Raw genomic sequence first — 23,896 nt, forward strand, 5'->3', positions numbered from 1 at the left:
CAAGGGGGACTCTATCGTGGTTCTGGGAGGGAGGGGAGGGGGTGAGAGCTGTGACCTGGGGGATGGGTTGGACACGGTTGAGAGCCTTGTCAAACACAATGGGAAAAACCATGATTGAGGAAGGAAGAAAGACATTTTGGCAACACTATTTTGTAAAGTGGCATCATCAGAACAATTGCAGCAGAGGCAAAGGAACTGAGAGAATGAGATGGATGTGGGGTGTGAAGAGCTGTAATCAAGGTGGCTGTGGGAGTCGGTGGGCTTGTAATGGATACTAGTGGACAGTTTATCACCAGAAATGGAGACAGAGAGGTCAAGGAAGGGAAAGTGTCAGATATGGACCATGTGAGGGTGATGGAGGGGTGGAAATTGGAAGCAAAATTGATAAATCTTTTCAGGTACAGAGGAGAGCATGAAGTGGTACTGAAATAGTTGTTGATGTACCGATAAAGGAGTTGTAGGAGAGGGCCGGAGTCGGGCTGGAACAGGGAATGCTCCACATAACTCAAAGAGACGGGCATTAACTGGGACCCATTTGGGTGTCCATAGCCACACCTTTTATTTGGAGGAAGTGAGATCAGTTAAAGGAGAAATTGCTGAGTGAGAGAACCAATTCAGTCAGATGGAAGAGAGTGGTGGTAGATGGGCATTGTTCAGACCTCTGTTCGAGAAAGAAGGCCATTCTGGTGGAGAATGGAGGCGTAGATGGATTGGACATCCATGGTGAAGAGGAGGCGGTTTGAGCCAGGGAATTGGAAGTCGTTGATAACGAAGCATATTTTACAAGTAAGAACACTTGGTTAATTCAGGGCAATTTTAAAACAGGCTTGTTTTTTGGTTCTATATGTGCTCTTAATTATTCAGTTCTACGTTATAATGTTTAGTATTAGAAATGCACAGATCAATTGTGCAGCTGTTTTGTGAAAGATTAAGAATGGAAATCATCCTTATGGGCAAACAACTTGCATTTACATATCACCTTTAACAAAGAAATCCCCCAAGGTGCTTCACAAACAGGGATAAGGAAAAAAAAACAGCATAGAAAGCTAGAGTGAGAGAAATATTGTGCTGAGGAGGAGATTGCAGAAACCAGCCAGGCGAGGTCATGGAAAGATTTAATGACAATGTTAAATTCAAAGTGTTATGGATTGGCAAGGTAAGCAAAAACAGGATGAATAGTGAACAGGATTTAGTGCAAAGCAGGAGAAATGCTGTACTATCTTAGACAAACAGGAGCATATAAGGACGAAGGATTGGAGAGAAGCAAGGACAGTAATAATGTATGTATGGAGGTTTGAAAGATACGTACAAGGATTTCAGCAGCAGAGGAGATTAGTGGGGCAATGTTCCATATTTTCTAGTATTGTTTTAGATAGACTTGGAGTAGATTCTTCACGTAGTTTTCTGATGTTAACTAGACAGTACTGATGCTATAGTTCTTGAAAGGCCCCAAATCAAAAAGAGGAATGAAATTAACTCAGCCAGGCCTGTTACTTCCAATTGACACATACAGATCCTGACAATAAATACATACAGGGAATGCCAGAAGACAAGGTTGAATTATGACATTACTATCCAGTCTCATTCACAAAATATGACCATATGCTAAGATACAAGAGTGCTACCATTTCCCTAGATATGTATCCTCATTATTAATCGATTCTTCAGGTAAGGTGTTAAATCAAGGCCAACTAAAAGGCACAGATTCAAAGTAATTGGCAAAAGTGATGTGAGGAAAACGTTTTCAATCAAAGAGGGTGGATGGAGTTTGGAACAAACTTCCTGAAAGCGTGGCAGAGGCAAGTTCAATCGAGGAAATTTGATTGCTATCTGAAAAGAAGGAATGTGCAAGGTTACACGGATATGATAGGGAAGTGGTACTAGGTAAAATGCTCTTCGAGGGCCAGTGCAAACTCGATGGGCTGAATGGTTTGCTTCTGGACTGTAAGGATTCTGTGTAGTTCCAGTGAACCTCAAAGATACTATGATACTATTCACATGAGGAACAGGGAAGTTTTCCAGTATTGTCGACAAGAATCTTCCTTCAACCAACACCATCAAAAACAGATTTACTGGCCCATATATCCCACTGCTTTGCACAATGTTGTTGGTGGGGAATGGCTACACTGGCTACACAAAGGTAATTCAGATGCAAAATATTTTTGACAGATAGTATGCTATATAGATACAACTTCAACGATACATTAGTCCTTTTAGGAGCAAAGAAATGAATAGAAAATCAGTAGAAAACACAAAAAATATAAATAAAGAATGGGACATAATTTATATAATACACGTTGATAACAGTACAAAACATGATTAACTGCATCACGGAGATAAAATCAGCCTCATCTGAAGATGTACTTCATTGAAATGTGGCTTTAATAGCCAGCTGGTAATATGAAAACAGTGGTGCACATGGCTTGAATAGCTACACACAGCAGATTGTTTGTACAACTGGCCTACTGAACTCAGGGATCTACAAGAATAGTATCTTGCCATATGGTTATAATGTGTTACAGACTGAGTAGCACCTAGCAATATAGTTTTTATTGTTTTTTTAAGCAAGATTTCCCCCTGCCACCCCTACATTTCCAAACAATTTCATAACTAGTAAAAAATAGTGTTGACAGAAAACTACAATACACTTATTATTAATCTTTGAATCCATGAGGTCTCAGGTCAATCCTGGACAATTGACAACCCGAATTAGCAATACAACATTAGTCAATAGCATAAAAGCAAAGACAGAAAAATATTGCCACAGCAACACGCAATTATTGTTTTGGTTAACCAAGCCAAAGTTGCACCCACCACCACCACCAACAACTGAAACATAGAAGCTTGGAGGAGGCGGCCATTTGGCCCTTCGAGCCTGCTCTGCCAATCATCATGATCTAGCGACCTCTTGAATATATTCAATGTTTTGGCATCAACTACTTGTAGTAATGAATTCCACAGGCTCACCACTCCTTGGGTGAAGAAATATCTCGTCATCTCCATCCTAAATGGTCTCCCCTGTATCTTCAGACTGTGACCCTTGGTTCTGGACACCCCCACCATTGGGAACATCTTTCTTGCATCTACCCTGTCTAGTCCTGTCAGAATTTTATAAGTCTCTACGAGATCCCCCCTCATTCGCCTGAACTCCAGCGAAAAAAGCAAACATGGATCCCTTACACACAGAGACAAATGGCAGAGGCATTAAAGAAATACTTTTGTATCTGTCATCACAACAGAAAGACACAAGAACCATTCTGGAAATAACAGAGAACCAAAGATCTTGTGAAATGATTATTAGCTAAAGAAATAGTGCTTGAAAAATTTATAGGCCCTGAAGTTGAGAAGTCCCTAGAACTGATGGCCTGCACGCTAGGTTTTAAAAAAGGAAACAGAGATAATGTATGCTTCGGTTTTGTTTTTTCAAAATTTCCAGATTCTTGAAGAGTCCCCACATATTACGTAGTAGCAAACCTAACCTGATTATTCAAGAAAGGAAGAGGAGGAAACAGGGGTGCTAGAGACCAGTTAACCTAACTTCAATAACAGGGAAAGACGTGACGGAATAGGGCCTATAAAAGGTGAAGGCGGGAAAATCAGTACGGAACCAGTAGAAATGGCAGAGGTGCTTAATGAGTATTTTGCCTCGGTTTTCACAGAGGAGAAGGACCTGGGTGGATGTACTGTGGGCTTGCGGTGGACTGAAAAGATTGAGTATGTGGACTTTAACAAAGACGTTGTGCTGGAATCTTTGAATGGCATCAAGATAGATAAGTCGCTGGGTCCGGATGGGATGTACCCCAGGTTACTGTGGGAGGCGAGGGAAGAGATTGCAGAGCCTCTGGCGATGATCTTTGCATCGTCGATGGAGACGGGAGAGGTGCCGGAGGACTGCGGATGTGGTTCCTATTTTCAAGAAGGGGAATAGGGATAGCCCAGGAAATTACCGACCGGTGAGTCTAACCTCAGTGGTTGGTAAGCTGATGGAGAAGATCCTGAGGGACAAGATTTATGAGCATTTAGAGAGGTTTAGTATGCTCAAGAATACTCAGCATGGCTTTGTCAAAGGCAGATTGTGCCTTACGAGCCTGGTGGAGTTCTTCGAAAATATGACTAAACACATTGACGAAGGGAAAGCGGTAGATGTGGTTTATATGGATTTTAGCAAGGCGTTCGATAAGGTCCCCCATGCAAGGCTTCTGGAAAAAGTGAGAGGGCATGGGATCCAAGGGGCTGCTGCCCGGTGGATCCAGAACTGGCTTACCCAAAGGAGGCAGAGAGTGTGTATAGATGGGTCTTTTTCTAAATGGAGGTCGGTCACCAGTGGTGTGCCCCAGGGATCTGTTCTGGGACCCTTGCTGTTTGTCATTTTCATAAATGACCTGGATGAGGAAGTGGAGGGATGGGTTGGTAAGTTTGCCGACGACACGAAAGGTGGTGGGGTTGTGGATAGTCTGGAGGGATGTCAGAAGTTACAGAGGGACATAGATAGGATGCAAGACTGGGCGGAGAAGTGGCAGATGGACTTCAACCCAAATAAATGCGTAGTGGTCCATTCTGGCAGGTCAAATGGGATGAAGGAGTACAACATAAAGGGAAAGACTCTTAGTACGGTAGAGGATCAGAAGGACCTTGGGGTCCGGGTCCATAGAACTCTAAAATCAGCCCCGCAGGTGGAGGAAGTGGTTAAGAAGGCATATGGTGTGCTGGCCTTTATCAATCGAGGGATTGAGCCTAGGAGTCCGGGGATAATGATGCAGCTATATAAGACCCTCGTCAGACCCCACTTGGAGTACTGTGCTCAGTTCTGGTCGCCTCATTACAGGAAGGATGTGGAAAAGATTGAAAGGGTGCAGAGGAGATTTACAAGGATGTTGCCTGGATTGAGTGGCATGCCTTATGAGGATAGGCTGAGGGAGCTCGGTCTTTTCTCCTTGGAGAGACGTAGGATGAGAGGAGACCTAATAGAGGTATATAAGATGTTGAGAGGCATAGATCGGGTGGACTCTCAGAGGCTTTTTCCCAGGGTGGAAATGGCTGCTACAAGAGGACACAGGTTTAAGGTGCTGGGGGGTAGGTACAGGGGAAATGTTAGGGGGAAGTTTTTCACACAGAGGGTGGTTGGCGAGTGGAATCGGCTGCCATCAGTGGTGGTGGAGGCAAACTCAATAGGGTCTTTTAAGAGACTCCTGGATGAGTACATGGGACTTAATAGGATGGAGGGTTATAGATAGGCCTAAAAGGTAGGGATATGTTCGGCGCAACTTGTGGGGCCGAAGGGCCTGTTTTGTGCTGTAGTTTTCTATGTTTCTATGTTTAAAATGCTGGAAACTATTATTAGGGATGTGGCAAAAGAGCACTTAAAAAATCATATGACGGTAATGCAGATTTATGAAAGGGAAATCATGCTAGACAAGCTTTTTCAGGTTGTAACTAACAAAATGGATGGGGGAGTGCAGGGAAAACCACTGGAAGTAATGTATTTGGATTTTCAAAAAAGCATATCATAAGGCCAGCAAACAAGAGATTATTTCACAACATCAGGGCTTCTAGGATTGGTATATGAATTAGTATGGATTGAGGATTGGTTAATGGACAGAAAACAGAATAGGAATTAATGGGTCATTTTAGATTGGCCAGGCTGTATCCAGCAGGGTACCACAAGGATCAGTGCCCAAGCCTCAATGTATTACTATTCAAAAAAGGAAGGAAGTCAATGGCTTAGATATATTACTCTCCATACCCTCATCTAAGTTTTTTGATGATGCAAAGCTAGATCAGAAAATAAGCAGCAAGGAGGTTGTAAAGGGATAAAGACAGATTGAGCAAATAGGCGAAAACAATACAGATAGAATATAAAATGGGGAAGTACAAAAATATGTACTTTGGAGGGAAAATTGAAGAAATGTTTTTAAATGTAAAGAGACTTAGAAAAATTAGTATTCAGATGGACAGATGTGACTTTGTACATCAATCACAGCAAGTTAACATACATGTACAGCAAGCAACTCAATAATCAAATGCTGTGTTAATTTTCATTACAAAGGAAGGGCAAAGATCCCTCCAAGATGCATTGGTGCTGCTGTGCAGCAACTAAAAATGGGCCACACTGGAAACAAGCAGGCCAAATACAAGAAAAGCTCTGTTTAAGATCTCAAGTCTCTCTTGAAGGGACTGCACAGAGCAATAAGTCGATTGCACACAGCCAAGCGAAGTTAGTGGGAAAATTGTACAAGAGTGAAAGCCTTACTGGAATTACATAGGGTCTTAATGAGACCATATCTGGAGTGTTGTGTACAGTTTTGATCTTCCTACCTAAGGAAACGTATGTTAGTCTTGAAAGGAGTGCAGAGAAAGTTTATTAGATTGATTCCTGGGATAAGGAGATTGTCCTACTAGGAGGGACTGAATAAACTGGACTATATACCTTGGAGTTCAGAAGAACGAGAGGTGATTTTGTTGAAACAGGAAGAATTTTACTTCTGGCTGGGGAATATGGAATTTGGGGCCACAGTCTCAGAATAAGGGGTCAGTCATTTTGGGCCAAGATGAAAAGAAATTTCTTCACTGAAGAGAGCTCTGAACCTTTGGAATTCTCTATTCCAGATGGCTGTGAATTCTCAATCATTGAATGTGTTCAACAGGAAGATCAATAGACTATTGGATACGAGACAAAGGACAAAGTAATCCACTTGATTGGCACCCCTTCCATAAACATTCACTCCCTCCACCACAAACACACAATGGCAGCAGTGTGTATTATTTACAAGATCATAGAAATCATAGAAACCCTACAGTGCAGAAGGAGGCCATTCGGCCCATCGAGTCTGCACCGACCACAATCCCACCCAGGCCCTACCCCCACATATTTACCCGCTAATCCCTCTAACCTACACGTCCCAGGACTCTAAGGGGCAATTTTTAACCTGGCCAATCAACCTAACCCGCACATCTTTGGACTGTGGGAGGAAACCGGAGCACCCGGAGGAAACCCACGCAGACACGAGGAGAATGTGCAAACTCCACACAGACAGTGACCCGAGCCGGGAATCGAACCCGGGACCCTGGAGCTGTGAAGCAGCAGTGCTAACCACTGTGCTACCGTGCCGTCCAAGATACATCAGGCTCCTTAGGCAGCACCTTCCACAACCGCTACCATCTAGAAGAAAGGCAGCAGACACATGGGAACACCACCACAAGGAAGTTCCCCTCCAAGTCGGTCACCATCCTGACTTGGAAATATACTACAGTAAGAAGTCTCACAACACCAGGTTAAAGTCCAACAGGTTTATTTGGTAGCAAATACCATAAGCTTTCGGAGCACTGCTCCTTCGTCAGATGGAGTGGATATCTGCTCTCAAACAGTGCACAGACACAGAAATCAAGTAACAGAATACTAATTAGAATGCGAATCTCTAAAGCCAGCTAGGTCTTAAAGGTACAGACAATGTGGGTGGAGGGAGCATTCAACACAGGTTAAAGAGATGTGTATTGTCTCCAGACAGAACAGCTAGGTGAGATTCTACAAGCCCAGGAGGCAAGCTGTGGGGGTTACTGATAATGTGACATAAAATGTGACGAAGGAGCAGTGCTCCGAAAGCTTATGGTATTTGCTACCAAATAAACCTGTTGGACTTTAACCTGGTGTTGTGAGACTTCTTACTGTGCTTACCCCAGTCCAACGCCGGCATCTCCACATCATGGAAATATACTGCCAGCCCTTCACTGGAATATCCTGGAACTTCCTCCCTAATAGCACCGACAGTACAGGGACTGCAGTAGTTCAAGAAGGCAGCTTGCCACCACCTTCTCAAGGGTAATTATAGGGATGGGCAATAAATGCTGGCCTAGCCAGTGACACCTTCATCCCATAAATGAATTTTGAAAATGTAAGGAATATGTGGATAATGTGGGAAGATGGAAGTGAGGTAGATCAATTATGATCACATTGAATACCAGGCCAAGCTTGAAGGGGCAAATGGTCTATCTTTGCTCTTGCTTCTTATGGTATTTCCAATCGGACATCAGCCACGTATTGGCATCAGCAAACTTTCTAATGAGGTGACACACCAATGGCCATTAACACTTGAGCCAGTCCATGTTGTTTCATTATGTGGAGCATCATGACTGGCCCTGATACTATCCAGATCTAATATCTATGCCACATATTTCTAAAAGGTACTTGAAAACAAAATTTGGATGTCAGTTCTTCCTTCCAGGAACAGCAAACCAGTTACTGTATTCCCATTACTATTCTGCCTGAATTTCAGAACATTCACGAGTTTTGTGTTACAGGCCTATCAATGAGTTAGCTTTTCCAAAAGTTATCAAAGATCAGGTCTTGATATGAGACACTCCAGTCCTCCTTTTGGGAACCCAAAATGTTTGACGAAATTATGAATTACCAAAAGTGAGGGCACAAAATTTGAATTTTTGATGTTCAGGATACTAAGGTTAGCGCACCAATGAAATGCCGCCTGTTTTTGAGCATTTTCGTTTCAAATTGATGGATGATTCAAAAGAAGTTCCTCTTTGAGTTCTCTCAGCTCAATCATGTAACTGTGAAAAAGTGGGAAATAGAGGCTTTTACAAAATTAAGGCTTTGATTCATGATGTACACGACTGACTGAACATTTTGGAGGATATGCCATTTTTCTCCCTGCTCACACAAGAACTGTACTGAGACACACAACTAGTTGCAAGACCTTCACAAATGAGTTAAATTGTTAAAACCTTTAAAATCAATCACCTTTCCAGGGACATAGCTAAAGCCCTTCAAATTCCATTTTTAGCTGTAAATTGCACCAGGGCACATATTTCTATTTTCCATAAATACCCAGTCTCTGCACTGTTCAAAGGAAGTGGTGCAATTTTCTTCTTCGTAAGATGTTGTCAAGCTGGTCGCTTTATCATTATTTGTTATCTACATACCTACCATGAATATTCAGCTGCTAATTGATCACCAGCAGGTTTCATGAAAAATCTCAGGGATGGAGGAAGTTGAATCATCTCTTCACAAAGACATTTCACTAATATAGCAAGATGCAACCTGTGTTACTTTATTATTTACTTATGAACAAAGAAAGATTTGTCAAATACTTTACAGAGGACAGCACCCATTTTAAAATGCAAATAATAAATGGGCCTTTGGAATGCACTCCAATTAACATGATGATTGATCATAAAGAAAAACTATTTGAAAGAGTTGAACATTCAAACCCGGAAAAAGGATATAAATGAGAAGCATCAAAAGCTAAGAGAGGGGTACTTTTAGATGTTTTGGGCCACTATGAAGCCATACACATTTTGCTATTCCATGGAATACATCTATGAATGACCAACACTTTCAGGCATTCAAAAGCTAAAGAACAACAATTTGGAACTTTATTATATTCCTCTGTTTGACTGAAAACTTAAAAAGGAAGGTGTCATGGTCATCAATGAACACATGCCCTGCAATGACTACACAAAACGAAGGTGGAATAAATTACAATTTGCAAAACAATTTCAGGGTTCCAATTACCATGCATCAACATGAATTTTACTCTTGTAGTCGAGGAAGTCATCACAACCTGAATTGCATTATATATATATGGCATTATGTTGTAAAGCAAACATTACAAACCAAAGCTATTCCAAAATATAACTTTGCAACTCATTTTGGTGGATGAAATCCAGTCCCAACAAACACCCCATTAGAATAACTATTTTAGTGCTCGTCAAGGTGAGGCGAAATATCAGGCACGGTAGTCCACTGGCATCCATTCAATTTTATTTTTCAAGGGTGCATTTTTGGTAGCATAAGGAAATGGCCACTGATAGTTACCGATATGCGCGATCTTCTTGGAGATCCTCTCCACTTGGAGCCGGCAGTTTGCGCTGTCGATGGTAGTGTGCTTACCCCAGTCCAACGCCGGCATCTCCACATCACTGATAGTTAGCCATATGAGCATAGACTTCTGAGATGTCATTTTGCAGTGCCAGCACCTAATGCCTGCCAGCATCACTCTGCATGCTTCAGTCACCATGTCCATACATACTGACATCATTACACAAGTGTTGCACAGGCTGGAAATCACCAGACAAACTGTGCCCAAGCAAAACAATGCTTGTGGATAATGTGCACTGATGACACCACAGCACACGATAAGTAAGGAGATGAAAGGTTATTGTGGGTAGACGGGAAAGTTGAGTTAAGGTTATAATCAGATCAGCCATGATCCCATTGAATAGTGAGGCAGGTCAAGTGGCCTACTCCTGCCCCTAATTTGTATGATTGTATGTCACCAGGATTGCATATGTGCAAAATTTAAAAATTGACAGTTGAGACCTATAATTCGATGCCATATATCTGTGTGCACACTGATAGTATCACATGACGAGGGCATGGTCACATCACCAAAATATGCTTTATTTTAAAAATTTGCTAGTTTGGCCGTAGAGCCAATAACATCATCGTACATGCGCAAGACTGAAAATGGAATAAAAGTTCAACAGGCTTTTTTGTATAGGATTCAGAGGAAATGCATCTTTATTTTTCAGAGTGCAAACTTTTGGAAGTTGAGTAAGCAAGAACAATGTTTTATGCTAGCTTTTACTTCAGAAGATGTTGCTGAATCCATCTTCGGGTTACATTCACTGGTACCAAAGTTGGATTAGCCGATCACAAAGAGCCCAATCAGAAAGGGATTGCTTTGGTTGCTGGTTTCCTTCTGAACGATGGTGAGGTTGTGCAGGCCACAGCAAGCCATGGTGAATCATGACACAGGCTCTTCTGGATGTTGCAGAGCACCTCCAAAGTCTGCTCAATAACATTTTATGTGGCAGTACAGCTCTCACGAGATGGATGCTCCTCACATGTCTGAGGGTTGCTCACGAGGGTCAAGAGCCAGGTGGCCTGCAGATAGTCTCAACACCCAATAGTCACTTTCTGGTTTTTCATGATAGTTCAAAATGCAATGGTACAATGGATTGGTGCAGAATTATTTTTCATTCATTCATGGAATGTGGGCATCGCTGGCTGGGCCTGCATTTATTGCTCACCTCTAATTGCCTGTGAGAAGGTGGTAATGAGCCGCTTTCTTGAACCTCTGCAAACCATGTAGTGTAGGGTATATCCAAATAGCTGTTAGGGAGAGAGTTCCAGGTCTTTGATCAGATCAGCCATGATCCCATTGAATAGTGAGGCAGGTCAAGTGGCCTACTCCTGCCCCTAATTTTTATGATTGTATGTCACCAGGATTGCATATGTGCAAAATTTAAAAAGTGACAGTTGAGACCTATAATTCGATGCCATATATCTGTGTGCACACTGATAGTATCACATGACGTGGGCATGGTCACATCACCAAAATGAAGGAATAGCGATATATTTCCAAGTCAGGATGATGAGTGGATTGGAGGGCAACTTCCAGATGATGTTATTTCATGGATCTGCTGCCCTTGTCCTTCAATGTTGTAGACGTTGTGAGTTTAGAAGGTGCTGTCTAAGCAACTTTGGTGAGTTCCTGCAATGCATCTTGTAGATGGTACACACTGCTGCCACTCTATGTTGGTGGTGGAAGGACAGAATGTTTACAGGTGGGATGCCAATCAAGTTGGTTGCTTTGTTCTGGATGGTGTCAAGCTTCTTGAGTGCTGTTGGAGTTGCACTTATCCAGGCAAGTGGGAAGTATTCAATCACACTCCTGACTTGTGCCTTGTAGATAGTGGACACGCTTTGGGAAATCAGGAGGTGAGTTACTCACCACGGAATTCCTAGTCTCTGACCTGCTCTTGTAGCGACAGTATTTATATGGTTAGTTCAGATCAGTTTCTGGACAATGGTAACCCCAGGATGTGGATAGTGGGTGATTCAGCAATGCTGATGCCACTGAATGTTAAGAGACGGTGGTTAGAGTCTCTCATGTTGGAGATGTTCATTGCCTGGCAATGTTACTTGCAACTTGTCAACCAAAGCATAAATCTTGTCCAGGTCTTGTTGCATTTCGACATGGACTGCTTCAGAATAAAAGCATCATGACTGCTGCCCGGATACCCGGTGTTAATTTGAATGATGTGTTGAGTTTGTCTACACATCAGCTGGGAATTGCTGTATATCTCTGAATTTATATGCTACACCCACAAAATAATGTGTGGCAGTCGATGGCACTTGTGCCATGAGAAAGCCTGATATCCTGATGAAGTCATGTACATGCTTCACCTACTTCTCTCTGGAAAGACAGAATGCAATGTACTTCCTTTGCTTCACCGGCAGTACATCAGTCATTTTCCTAATGCAATAGTGTACGGCCAACTGCAAGATGTTGGCTGCTCCAGCTTGAAGAAGCCTGATGCAAAGTTAATGGCTACAGTCACCATTACTGACACTGATGATGCCATTCTCACCCTGCTCTGAGCATACAGGTTCACTTGTACAGGTGCCAGACTTCACTAAGCACCTCTTTAGTCAGAGTTTTACAGCACAGAAAGAGACCTTTTGGCCCATCGTGTCTGTGCTGCCCATCAAGCATCTATCTATTCTACTCCCATTTTCCACCACTTGGTCCATAGCCTTGCGTGCTATGGCATTTCAAGTGTTCATCTAAATGTTTCTTAAATATTGTGTGGGTTTCTGCCTCTACCATTCTTTCAAGCAGAGCGTTTCAGATTCCCACTACCCCCGAGTGAAAAGGTTTTCTTCAGATCCCTCTAAATCTCCTGCCCCTTACTTTAAATCTATGCCCTCCCTGGTTATTGACCCTGCTTTAAGGAGAAAAGTGACTTCCTATCTACTCTATCTATTTTGTGCACTTTAATCAGGTCCTCCTCAGCCTTCACCGCTCTAAGGAAAACAACCCCAGCCTAACCAGCCTCTCTTTATAGCTGAAATGCTCCAGCCCAGGCAATATCCTGGTGTGTCTGCTCTTCACCATTTTTAGTGCAATCACATCCTTCTGATACTGTGGCAACCAGAACGGTAACACAGTACTCTAACTATGGCCTAAAGAGTGTTTTATACAGCTTCATCATAATCTCCCTGCTCTTATATTCTATGTCTTGGCCAATAAGGGCAAGTATCCCATATGCCATTTTAGCCATCTTATCTACCTGACCCGCTGCCTTTCGGGATCTTTGGGCATTGGACATGCACCCTCAAGGTCCCTCTGGTTCTCTATACTTCCTACCGTTCATTGTGTATTCCCTTGCCTTGTTAGCCCTCCCAAAATGTATCACCTCTATTTAACTTTTCAGGGTTAAACTCCATTTACCACTGCTCTGCCCATCTGACCAGCCCATCTATATTGTCCTGTAATCTAAGTCTCTCCTGCTCACTATTTACCACACTACCAATTTTCATGTCATCTGCAAACTTATTGATCATACCTCCCACATTCACGTCTAGATCATTAATATACACTACAACAGCATGGGATCCAGTACTGATCCCTGTGATATATCACTGGACACAGGCTTCCAGTCACAAATACTACCTTCAACCTCTGCCTCCTGACGCTAAGCCAATTTAGGATCCAATTTGCCAAATTGCCATGGATCCCATATGGAAGCCTTACTGAAGTCCATGTAGACTACATCAACTACACTGCCCTCATCTGCACACTTCGTCACCTCCTCAAAAAATTCAATCAAATTTGTTAGACATGATGACTATCCTTGACTAATTCTCGCCCCTCCAAGAGTATTAATTCTGTCTCCCAGACTCTTCTCCAATCATTTCCCTACCACTGATGTTAGACTCACTGGCCTGTAATTATCTGATTTTTCCTTACTTCCCATTTTGAATAATGGTGGCACATTCGCTGTCCTCCAGTCCTCTGGCAGCTTTCCTGTGGCCAGAGGGGATTTGAAAATAAGCAGAACCCCTGCAATCATCTCCCTTGCTTCACACAGAAGCCTAGGATACATCTCGTCTGGTGAAATGAAAGCATCGTACATATTGCTCCTGGCTTAGTTTGTCAGAGAATTGGTCGCTGAAGACCCTGTGTGAATATTGTCTCCTGCAAATACTCCTTCTCACCCTCATACTCCTCCTCCTGCATTGAGCATTTGTCCTCCTCTATGTTGCCTCTGTTCATCCTCCTTGTCATGTTGCAGGCTAAAGAGGATAGAAACCACAAAATCAATGACTAGGAGCAAGTGGTCTGAGCCAATCCCTTGAAGTGAAAAGTATTCCCTTCACCAAGTGCCACACCTCTCATTGTAGACATTTCCAACTTTCTACAGTAGTAGAAAGCTCCAAGCACTTCTACTAACTCAGGAATAGTTAGTAGAAATCAATGAGCAACTAAGCTGAAACTAGCATGAATGGGGTATTCTTTCTGCTGCTAAAAGTATGTTCAACTGTGTGGGGCTAAGAGGGCATGAGCTGGAATTCCAAGTTTAAAAATGACATCACCAGAGCCAATTTAGGGCTAGATTATGACCAACTTTATGGGCTACCTACATTGCACACTTCCTGCATAGACTCCTGACATGACACAGAATGGCATCAGATGTCACCTGCGCCTGAAATGACATTCATTGTGCCAATAATACAAATACTCTGCAACTGAATTGTACGGCCATCATGTATTGTGGCAATTCGATAGTTATCTTCTGAATCAACATGCTGTTCCAATTTACAATTGATTATGGGTGAGTAAATCAAGATTTCAATAACACTTCATTATATTTTAGAATTCTGAACAGGATACACTTAGTCCACCTTGAACAAATACCCAACCTTCAACCACAGAGTATTTCCAGGTTATAGACCAAACATAATGCACATATAGGTAGCCAGATAACCTTTCCTCTTTTTCACCAACAACTAAATACACATTGTGATTTAATATCACATATGTAGTGTTTTGGAAAGTATTGATAAAATCTCTCAGCACAAAGCTTTGTTGTTGTCCTGCCAACACACAGATCATCTAACCAATAAATATACTGCATTACAAGATTGCTTAGAACAGGCTAAGTTATCAAACTTCCCCACCATGCATCAAAAGCATAACTACCATATAACTTTTGGTCACCCATTATTTTATTCTACCCTGCACCAAACACGCGCATACTTTTTGTTCAACTTTAGAAAACATTTGAAATATATCATCTCAATTTTAGCAGTCGTCATTGCCAGGGCACTTGAAATCATAGCAGTTTACATTCAACAAGTCATCACTAACTCCTTCAAAGGTTTCAAAGCCAAAACTATCGGTAGCACATTTCTAGTTTTAAACATGACATTCATTGTTAGTTGAGCTCCATAAAATTGAACATTATTATATTTATAATTCTGAATCAGTCCTACCTCGACCAGATGTGGCGTTGGATTGAAGCCACACATGTTGCACACTTGGACTTTGCATTCAGTGCAGTTGTTGAAGTTGGGAGGCTGACTTGATCCCACGTTCAGTTCTGTTTTACACAGAGGGCACAATACTTTGGGTTTGATGGCTTCTTTCTGTTGAATGACTGGTTCTGGTTTTCCTTGTTTAAGTGGAGAGGCACCCTCAGTTTTAACTAGCAATCCTGCTGTCGAACCCTGCAATTTAGAGCTCAGTTCTGTGCTTTGATCACTGAAAACTATTTTGGGGGCCTGTTTAGCTGCAGACCCTTTAGCAGGTGATTGTTGACTTTGTGATGTCTGTTCTGGCTGAGTGGAAATAAGGCTGGTGGCCTGGTTTAAAAGGGAAGTTCCAAACCCAAAGAGTTTACCAGTAATACCCTCTTGATCTTGCGGTATATTGGAGGGACCAGCTTGTGTTCTTGCTGGTGAACCATCTGCTGTCCGCCTTTGTTCTACAGGGGAAGGCCTAGTTTGTTGGCTCTGACCAATTGGCCTAGTTGCCTCAGATTGGGCAACCAACTGTGGCTGTACAACAGGCTTGACAGGTTGGGATTGATTAGCTGTTGGCCCCTGCTGCTCAGGTTTACTGGGTTGCATCTTCGTCTCAGCTTTACTTTGTGCATCAGATGGCACTTTAGGAAGCTCCCTTTTTATTGGTGTAGTCCTCCCCTTTTGGGGGACAGGATCTGCTTGAGGCTGTTGCTGTGGTTTTGCTTGTGGTTCTGTTTGGGCCTGGTGTGATGGGGAGTGTAGTTGCTGCTGACTTTTGGAGCGTGGTGCAGTAGTCATGTCCATTCCCAGAGCTCTCTGCATCTGGCAGTTTAAACACAACCATTCTTCTACCTACAAAAAAAGAAAAATGTACTGTTACATCATCAGAAAATAGAGTAGAGAAACATTTTTGTAACCTCAAATCATAAGGCATCAAATTACTGATTACCATATAAATCTACTCAGAGTGTTCCTCGAATTTTTGCCCTCAAAAACGTGGGATGCCCACCTGTCAATATCAAGGACTTGCTTCTCCAAATGTTAGTCACAAAATAGCAAACACCTTACACTTGAGCTCTTGAAATTGAAAACATGGGGGTTCTCTGCGGGATTTCAAAACTGTGGATGTACACTGGGGTTAGGACTCACTAAAATTAGGGCTATTTGGATCTCATGGTGAATTTTATTGTACTTATTGAAAAGTGTGACGTGTTTGTCAGTTGCTATGGCTTTTATGGAGAGTAAGAAGTCTCACAGCAACAGGTTAAAGTCCAACAGGTTTATTTGGTAGCACAAGCCACTAGCTTTTGGAGCGCTGACCCTTCATCAGGTGAGTGGGAGTGCTATTCACAAACAGGGCATATAAAGACACAAACTCAATTTACAAAACAATGGTTGGAATGTGAGTCTTTACAGGTAATCCATGTGAGTGGAGAGAAGGTTAAGCACAGGTTAAAGAGATGTGTATTGTCTCCAGCCAGGACAGTTAGAGAGATTTCTGGAGAGGGAAGATTTATCCCTGAGTGATTTGCAACAATTAACCAAGCTTAGGTAACTAGCATTTGCAGAAAAACTTAAGTTAGAGTTAAAAACTGCAGCTAAAAAATGTGACATAGTTGAGGTAATAACACAGCATCTGGGATTGGAAGAAGAAAAGCCTGACCCAGGTAGGACACAGCTTAAGTTGGCTAGAATTCAGTTGCAGATAAAACAACTTCAGCTAGTAAGGAAAGAAAATGCAAGGGCCTGAAGAGAGAAGTTAGCAAGGGAGCAAAAAGATAAGAAAAGAGACAGTGTTTCAAGGAGAGAGAAAGAAATCAGACAGTACAAGTTGGCTAAAGAAAAACTGAAGTTATGGGGTGAAAGAAGAGCTAATTGTTCAGCGGATGAGTCGAGTCCCACTCCGAGCTTTGATTTAGCAAAGAACCTTCACCTAATGCCTAAATACACGGAGGACAGAGTTAAGAGATATTTCTGAAAAAGTGACAACAAAGAGTGGCCAAAGGACACACGGATTCTTATTTTGTACAGCATCTTGGTGGGGAAAGCAATCTTTTGGAAGAACAATCTTCAAGTTACGTGACAATTAAAACTGCCGTACCTAATGCTTATGAGCTTATTGCCAGAGCAAATCAGTTAAAATTTTGGACTTAAGGAAAATACATGAAATATGTGTAGAATTTGCCAGGGAAAAATAAATGTTACTAGATTGTGGTATCAGGAAGTAAACCTTAACCAGAATTTTGAGAAGATGAGAGAGATTTCAAAATTTCAAAACAACATTCCACTAGCCAACATGTCATACTTGGAAGCCTGCAGGGTTTCTAAAATATGGGAAGCAGCAGTTCTTTCAGATGGATATGATCGATCACATAGACAGCTAGGGGCAGTGCAGTGGATCTCCATTTGTGAACTCACAGGGAAGCTGGAGGAATAAAAAATACTTTGGCTTTAGGGAGGGGGCAGAAGCCATTCCACTCAATGAAGATGATAGCATAAGGGATAAAAGCGATGTAAAGAGCATACTTTCACTACTATTGGATGAGGCATAGAAGAGCAATTTGTTGGAAGCTGAATGCTAAATCAGAAGCAGTAATAGGGACACTTGAGTCTTTGGAAAAGACAGTACCAATAAAGAAAACAAGTGTTAAAATAGAAGCATGGTACAATTGCAGGATGTGGTTCAGTATAGTCAAGAGGATTCTTCCCTGGTTACTGACCAAGAGTCATGTAACTGGAGGCCATTGGAGGTTTTGTCTCTAAAGGAGAAGTATTCTCTTACTCCAACAAAACAAGTTAACCAATTAATATTTTGAGACACACTGGGGCAGTTCAGTCATTGATAGTGGCTGATGATGGCTGATATGATTCATCTTCCAGTGGGTTCAATGGAAAAAAAAGTATTGATAAGGGGCAATTATGGAACTTATGAACCTGTTCCCTGTACAAAGTTTAAGTTTGAAAGTAGTCATGGGGTTGTTACTGTGGGAATTGTTCAACAGTTTATCTATAAAAGGGTTTTTATGCTGGTTAACAATTTGGTACGCACAGATGGTAACATGGTGGTGGATGTGTTTCAGCAGTTGTTTGACTATGCTGAACTTGCCAAACTCCCAAAAATTACTGTGTCCAAACTCAAGAAGCTTGTTACCGATAAAGAAGCTAAAGTGGAAAAATGCCTAGCCCAAGGCCAAGGAAAGTTAATATTGGAGATGCAAGAATGTCAAAGGCTATGTGAGGAACGAGGTTCTACAAAGGAAAAACTGGTCAGTGTAGAGAACTAACTTTCATGCATAAAAGATGAATCAAATAATAAGAAACAAGTGTCAGCCACAGGAAGTAGAACACTTGAATGGGGGACTTGAAATGTCCAAATGCTAAAATTGCAGAAGTGAATTCAACAAAAATTGATCTTTAATGAAAACTTGAACTTCAAGTCAATTAAATACCATGAAAAAAGCCTTGAATAGTGTGGCCAAACGGGCCACCAAAGGTGATGATTGCAAAGCATGATGGGATAAGATGGCCAAGTGTGTGTAAAGATTGTGACAAACAGGCTGCAGCCCTAAATGAATACTGGACTGAGACAAGCAGGCCACAGCCTTAGACATTTGTAATACACAGGAAATAGGCCATCCCGAAGACAATGGACACTCTCTGGTCAAAAATACTTGTTCACCAGACAAAGAGGCACCTTAATCCCTTATTTGGGAGGGAGGTATGTGACCTATGTGCCTCCAGCACATGCAGGCATGGCTGCTTGGTACACACCCCAAAATCGGTGTGGCAGCACCCGACTGGACTCCATCGATCAGGGCGATCGAACTCTGAGCGATTGATTGGTAGTGATCGAGGGCCTGCCCTAAAGGGCACAAAATAATCAAAGGATAAAGATGCTATGCACAACACTACCAGCAGCGGCAACTCTAGAGACCAACCATCATGAAGGATGACCCTGGACCATCCAGAGGAGAAGAACAACAAACCAGAACCAAAAAGATCAGACCAGATCAAAGACCAGACCATACTGAGACTGCAGAGACCAACACGTGGATACAAGCTAATATCTGCTTAGATACTTGTCAGTCAAAATTAAGTCAAAGTCTAGCATTAAGTTTGAATCCTGATTGTCCTGTAAAAGTAACAACTGTAATTAATATTAATTGTGCGAATGAATATGTGTTATTGTATTATTAAGTCAACTCAGCATTCTTTGTCCACCGTATAAGGGTTAAAAACATACAGTGTGACAAGACACAACATTAGCGACTCTGGTGAGGGTTAAAAACATTATGTGTGGCAAGACACAACAATAAGAAAAGGAATTAGTGATAAATCAAAACAGTTGATTGAATGCAGATTAAAAACCGTGACTGATGAACTACTAGAATTTCATTGTGACAATAGCAAATTACATTCTTGAACATTGATGTAATTTGGAGTTTGAATACAATGAGATGTGTAACATGAAAGAACCAATCCAGATTTTAAAAGCAGCTCAGGAAAATAAAAACCAGATTGAGGATCTGCCAGCTAAACTGAAAGAGTCTAAGAAGTAGTCATAAACCAAAGAGAAAAGATTCCAAAGTGAATGCAATGGCCATGAGAAGTTGTCAAACTTGTATAAGGATTCTGCAGATGACTCTGAAACAAAGGCAAATGAACTCAACCAGAGCAGCTGAGAACATAGCCGACTGAAAAAAGCAAATGAGGCCCTAAAATTAAAAATCGATGGTTGAAGTAGATGCCTTCAAGGTTAGAGCAATTGCTGAGTTGAATGAAAAGATCAACAAACTTAAAAAAGAATTAGAAAATAAGAGAGCAAACAAATATTTGGACAAGATTATGAAAGAAATGAAGACAAAGGCTCTACTTTTGAAGCAACGGTGGGAAGAACATGAATGGGTGCGCAAGACTGTGACACACATTTTAGCTAAACGAGATGACGACTTGAGTATAGGGAGCAAACCTCCCTCAGTGCAGGTTTATTTGCTCAAAACAATGAAACAACAAAATCTGAAGGAAGTTATTGAGGAGGATAATTTTTGAAGTTTGTTGTCAATCAAATTAAATGCATTATGTGGCAATTTTAAAGGCATGCTTCCACCAACAAAGCAGAGGAACTAAAACCATGTTCTTTTGCATTAAAATGGGGAAACTTAAGCAAAAATCATTTATATCATAAAGCGTGACTAATATTCATTCATTCGTAAAGAGGGAGAGGCCCCCAGAGTATTGGTTTACAGTTCCACCAGACAGGCTGAGAGCGCGTTGCACAAAATAGAAGTTGGTCAAGATGCTTCTAAAGAGAATTGCCATGCATCCTCACCACATCCAGTTAACAATGAAAAGATTATGGGGAAAAACAACATCATCATTGATGTTCTGTCAAAGGTTTAAACAACAGGTGTAGGAGAAATGCAAGTTCCGAGTTGTGATAACTCTATGATGTTTAAATTTGCAACCCTATATGTCACCTATTTTTGCTTTGGTTAACCTGTTATAACTCAGTAAGCACAATATGTATAATTGTGAATAAATGAAAAGATCACCTTTATAGTATATAATAAATGATTTGTTAAAAGTTTATGATTATGAACTTGTTATAAAAGAGCTTTCAGAGTGCGAGGGAATCTGTATTGGTGGCAGTGCAGATTGAGAAAACAGTAAGTACGATATATGGGATCCTGAGCTTTATAAATAAAGACATACAGCACAAAAGCAGAGAAGTTGTAGTGAACCTTCATTAAACACTGGTTCCGCCTCAGCTGGAGTTGTGTGGCCTATCATAAGTACCACACTTTAGAAAGCATGCACAAGCATGAGAGCGTGCAGCAAAATTTCTGAGAATAATTCCAGAGATGAGGGACTTCAGTTCCATGAATATACCAGAGAAGCTGGGGTTGTTGTTTTACAGAAGAGAACATTGAGAGATTTGGTAGAGAAACTGTTCCCACGGTGGAAGAGCTAAGAATGAGAGGACAATGATTTAAGGTGATTTAAGGCAAAAGAACTAAAGGAAACAAGAAATAAATCTTTGTTACGCAATGTATGATAGGATCTGGAATGCCCAACCTAAGTTTATAGTGGAAGCAGATTCAATCATGGCTTTCAAAAGAGAATTGGACAATTAACTAAAGAGAAACAAAATGTAGGGATATAGGAAAAGGGAAAGAGAATGGAACTGGCCGAGTTACTCTTGCTGAAAGCCAGCATGAAGGTAAAGGTTTGAATGGCCTCCTTCTCTGCTGTAGCCATTCTATGATACAATTCTAAGATAGTTCATTAAAAAAGAACCCAGCCATTTTTGAGCCAGCTGTTATGAGACATGCTACACCTACGATCCTTTCTGTCACTTTAATAATTTTTAAAAGCAAAACTTTTTTTAAATGTGAAAGAAGCAGGAGAGGACCCGTATAAATTGAAGTACGAAAAACACAATAACAAAAGCTGAGGAGCTGTTGTAATTATTTTACAGATGTTTCAGAGGAGGTACAATACTGAGAGTCCATTTAGCAACCAACAAATGGCCAACATCAATCAGCCCAAATTATCACAATTATAGTCTAAATTGCCGCAGCAAGTAATTTAGGGAACATAGTTTATTTGCTTGCTAATCACAACTATTGGCTCTGCTACAGGATTAAAACCATAATGCTGTGTGCAAGGTCTCATCGGTACATGGAAAGGCCTCTGACTGAAGTGTAAACTCATTGTTGAAAGGAAAAGAATGATGAATGCTGCCAATCTGAAATAGAAACAGAAAATACTACTAATAGACAAGAAGGGCTGGATTTTCACCTCAGGCTTGGGAACTGCAAGTTGGAGTAATTTTCGACTTCACAAACCTGAAGCCGTCACCTCCTCTCATGTCTGCCATATTCTTGTGTCCTAGAGATGTGGACTGCAAGGTTTGAGTAAGCCACATTCCTAGTCAGGCCAGAGGGCTGCAGACGAGTCTGGGTGCCAAGGCGGGATATTTAATAGGCCTGCTTTGGTTCCCAAGGACATTGGGCCAACAAGCCACATTGTTCTTTTTTCCCTAATAATTATCCCCCTCAGTCTCCCACCCACAACCTATGCCCCTCATATCTCCATACCCCCTGCCTCTGTGCATCTTCCAATGCAACTCACTCAATTTCCACTACGGACAGACATCAAGAGTCATGTAACAGTAATGAAAAGCCCTTGATATGGACTTGGAAAAAACAATTAAACCTCTAATAAATTCCTAAACTTCTTTCAAACTTCAAGCTGTCAAACACGCAGTTATATTGCACAGAAAAAACTCCAGTCTCATTGAAAAAAATTAAATACTCTTAAATGGTCATTAAGATTTGACAACAAACATCTATTCAGAAATCAAATCAAAGAGAGATTAAAACTGCCAATTAAAAAATACTCTCAGTCCCTTAAACAGTGTGCAAACAAATTCCCCATGGAGCCAAGTCCTTCACCTCCTTTTGAAACTCAGCCAAACATTCTATAGGTATGTCAAGAACAGAAGGTTGGTTAGGGCAAGTTTAGGGCCAGTTATAGATGGCAGAGGGAAGTTATGTGTGGAACCGGAGGAGATTGGTGAAGCATTGAACCAATATTTCTCTTCGGTGTTCACGCAAGGGGACATGAATATAGCTGAGGAGGACACTGGGTTGCAAGGGAGTAGAATAGACAGTATTACAGTTGATAAGGAGGATGTGCAGGATATTCTGGAGGGTCTGAAAATAGATAAATCCCCTGGTCCGGATGGGATTTATCCAAGGATTCTCTGGGAGGCAAGAGAAGTGATTGCAGAGCCTCTGGCTCTGATCTTCAGGTCGTCGTTGGCCTCTGGTATAGTACCAGAAGATTGGAGGTTAGCGAATGTTGTCCCATTGTTTAAGAAGGGGAACAGAGACTTCCCCGGGAATTATAGACCGGTGAGTCTCACTTCTGTTGTCGGCAAGATGTTGGAAAAAATTATAAGGGATAGGATTTATAGTTATTTGGAGAGTAATGAATTGATAGGTGATAGTCAGCATGGTTTTGTGGCAGGTAGGTCGTGCCTTACTAACCTTATTGAGTTTTTTGAGAAAGTGACCAAGGAGGTGGATGGGGGCAAGGCAGTGGACGTGGTATATATGGATTTTAGTAAGGCGTTTGATAAGGTTCACCATGGTAGGCTTCTGCAGAAAATGCAGATGTATGGGATTGGGGGTGATCTAGGAAATTGGATCAGGAATTGGCTAGCGGATAGGAAACAGAGGGTGGTGGTTGATAGTAAATATTCATCATGGAGTGCGGTTACAAGTGGTGTACCTCAGGGATCTGTTTTGGGGCCACTGCTGTTTGTAATATTTATTAATGATCTGGATGAGGGTATAGTTGGGTGGATTAGCAAATTTGCTGATGACACCAAAGTCGGTGGTGTGGTAGACAGTGAGGAAGGGTGTCGTAGTTTGCAGGAAGACTTAGACAGGTTGCAAAGTTGGGCCGAGAGGTGGCGGATGGAGTTTAATGCGGAGAAGTGTGAGGTAATTCACTTTGGTAGGAATAACAGATGTGTTGAGTATAGGGCTAACGGGAGGACTT

The 23,896-nt window shown here is 41.6% G+C and overlaps 1 protein-coding gene across 1 annotated transcript in view; it reads right to left on the reverse strand.

Moving 5' to 3' along the window:
• LOC144491857 (protein bassoon-like) overlaps nt 1-23,896 on the reverse strand; it is a 517,892-nt gene that overhangs the window by 439,943 nt on the left and 54,053 nt on the right. Inside the window, exon 3 of the mRNA XM_078210147.1 lies at nt 15,296-16,177. Coding sequence (XP_078066273.1) covers nt 15,296-16,177 — 882 coding nt within the window. The remainder of the gene's footprint in view (nt 1-15,295; nt 16,178-23,896) is intronic.

The sequence above is a fragment of the Mustelus asterias genome, chromosome 3 (assembly GCF_964213995.1).
Source record: "Mustelus asterias chromosome 3, sMusAst1.hap1.1, whole genome shotgun sequence".
NCBI lineage: Eukaryota > Metazoa > Chordata > Chondrichthyes > Carcharhiniformes > Triakidae > Mustelus > Mustelus asterias.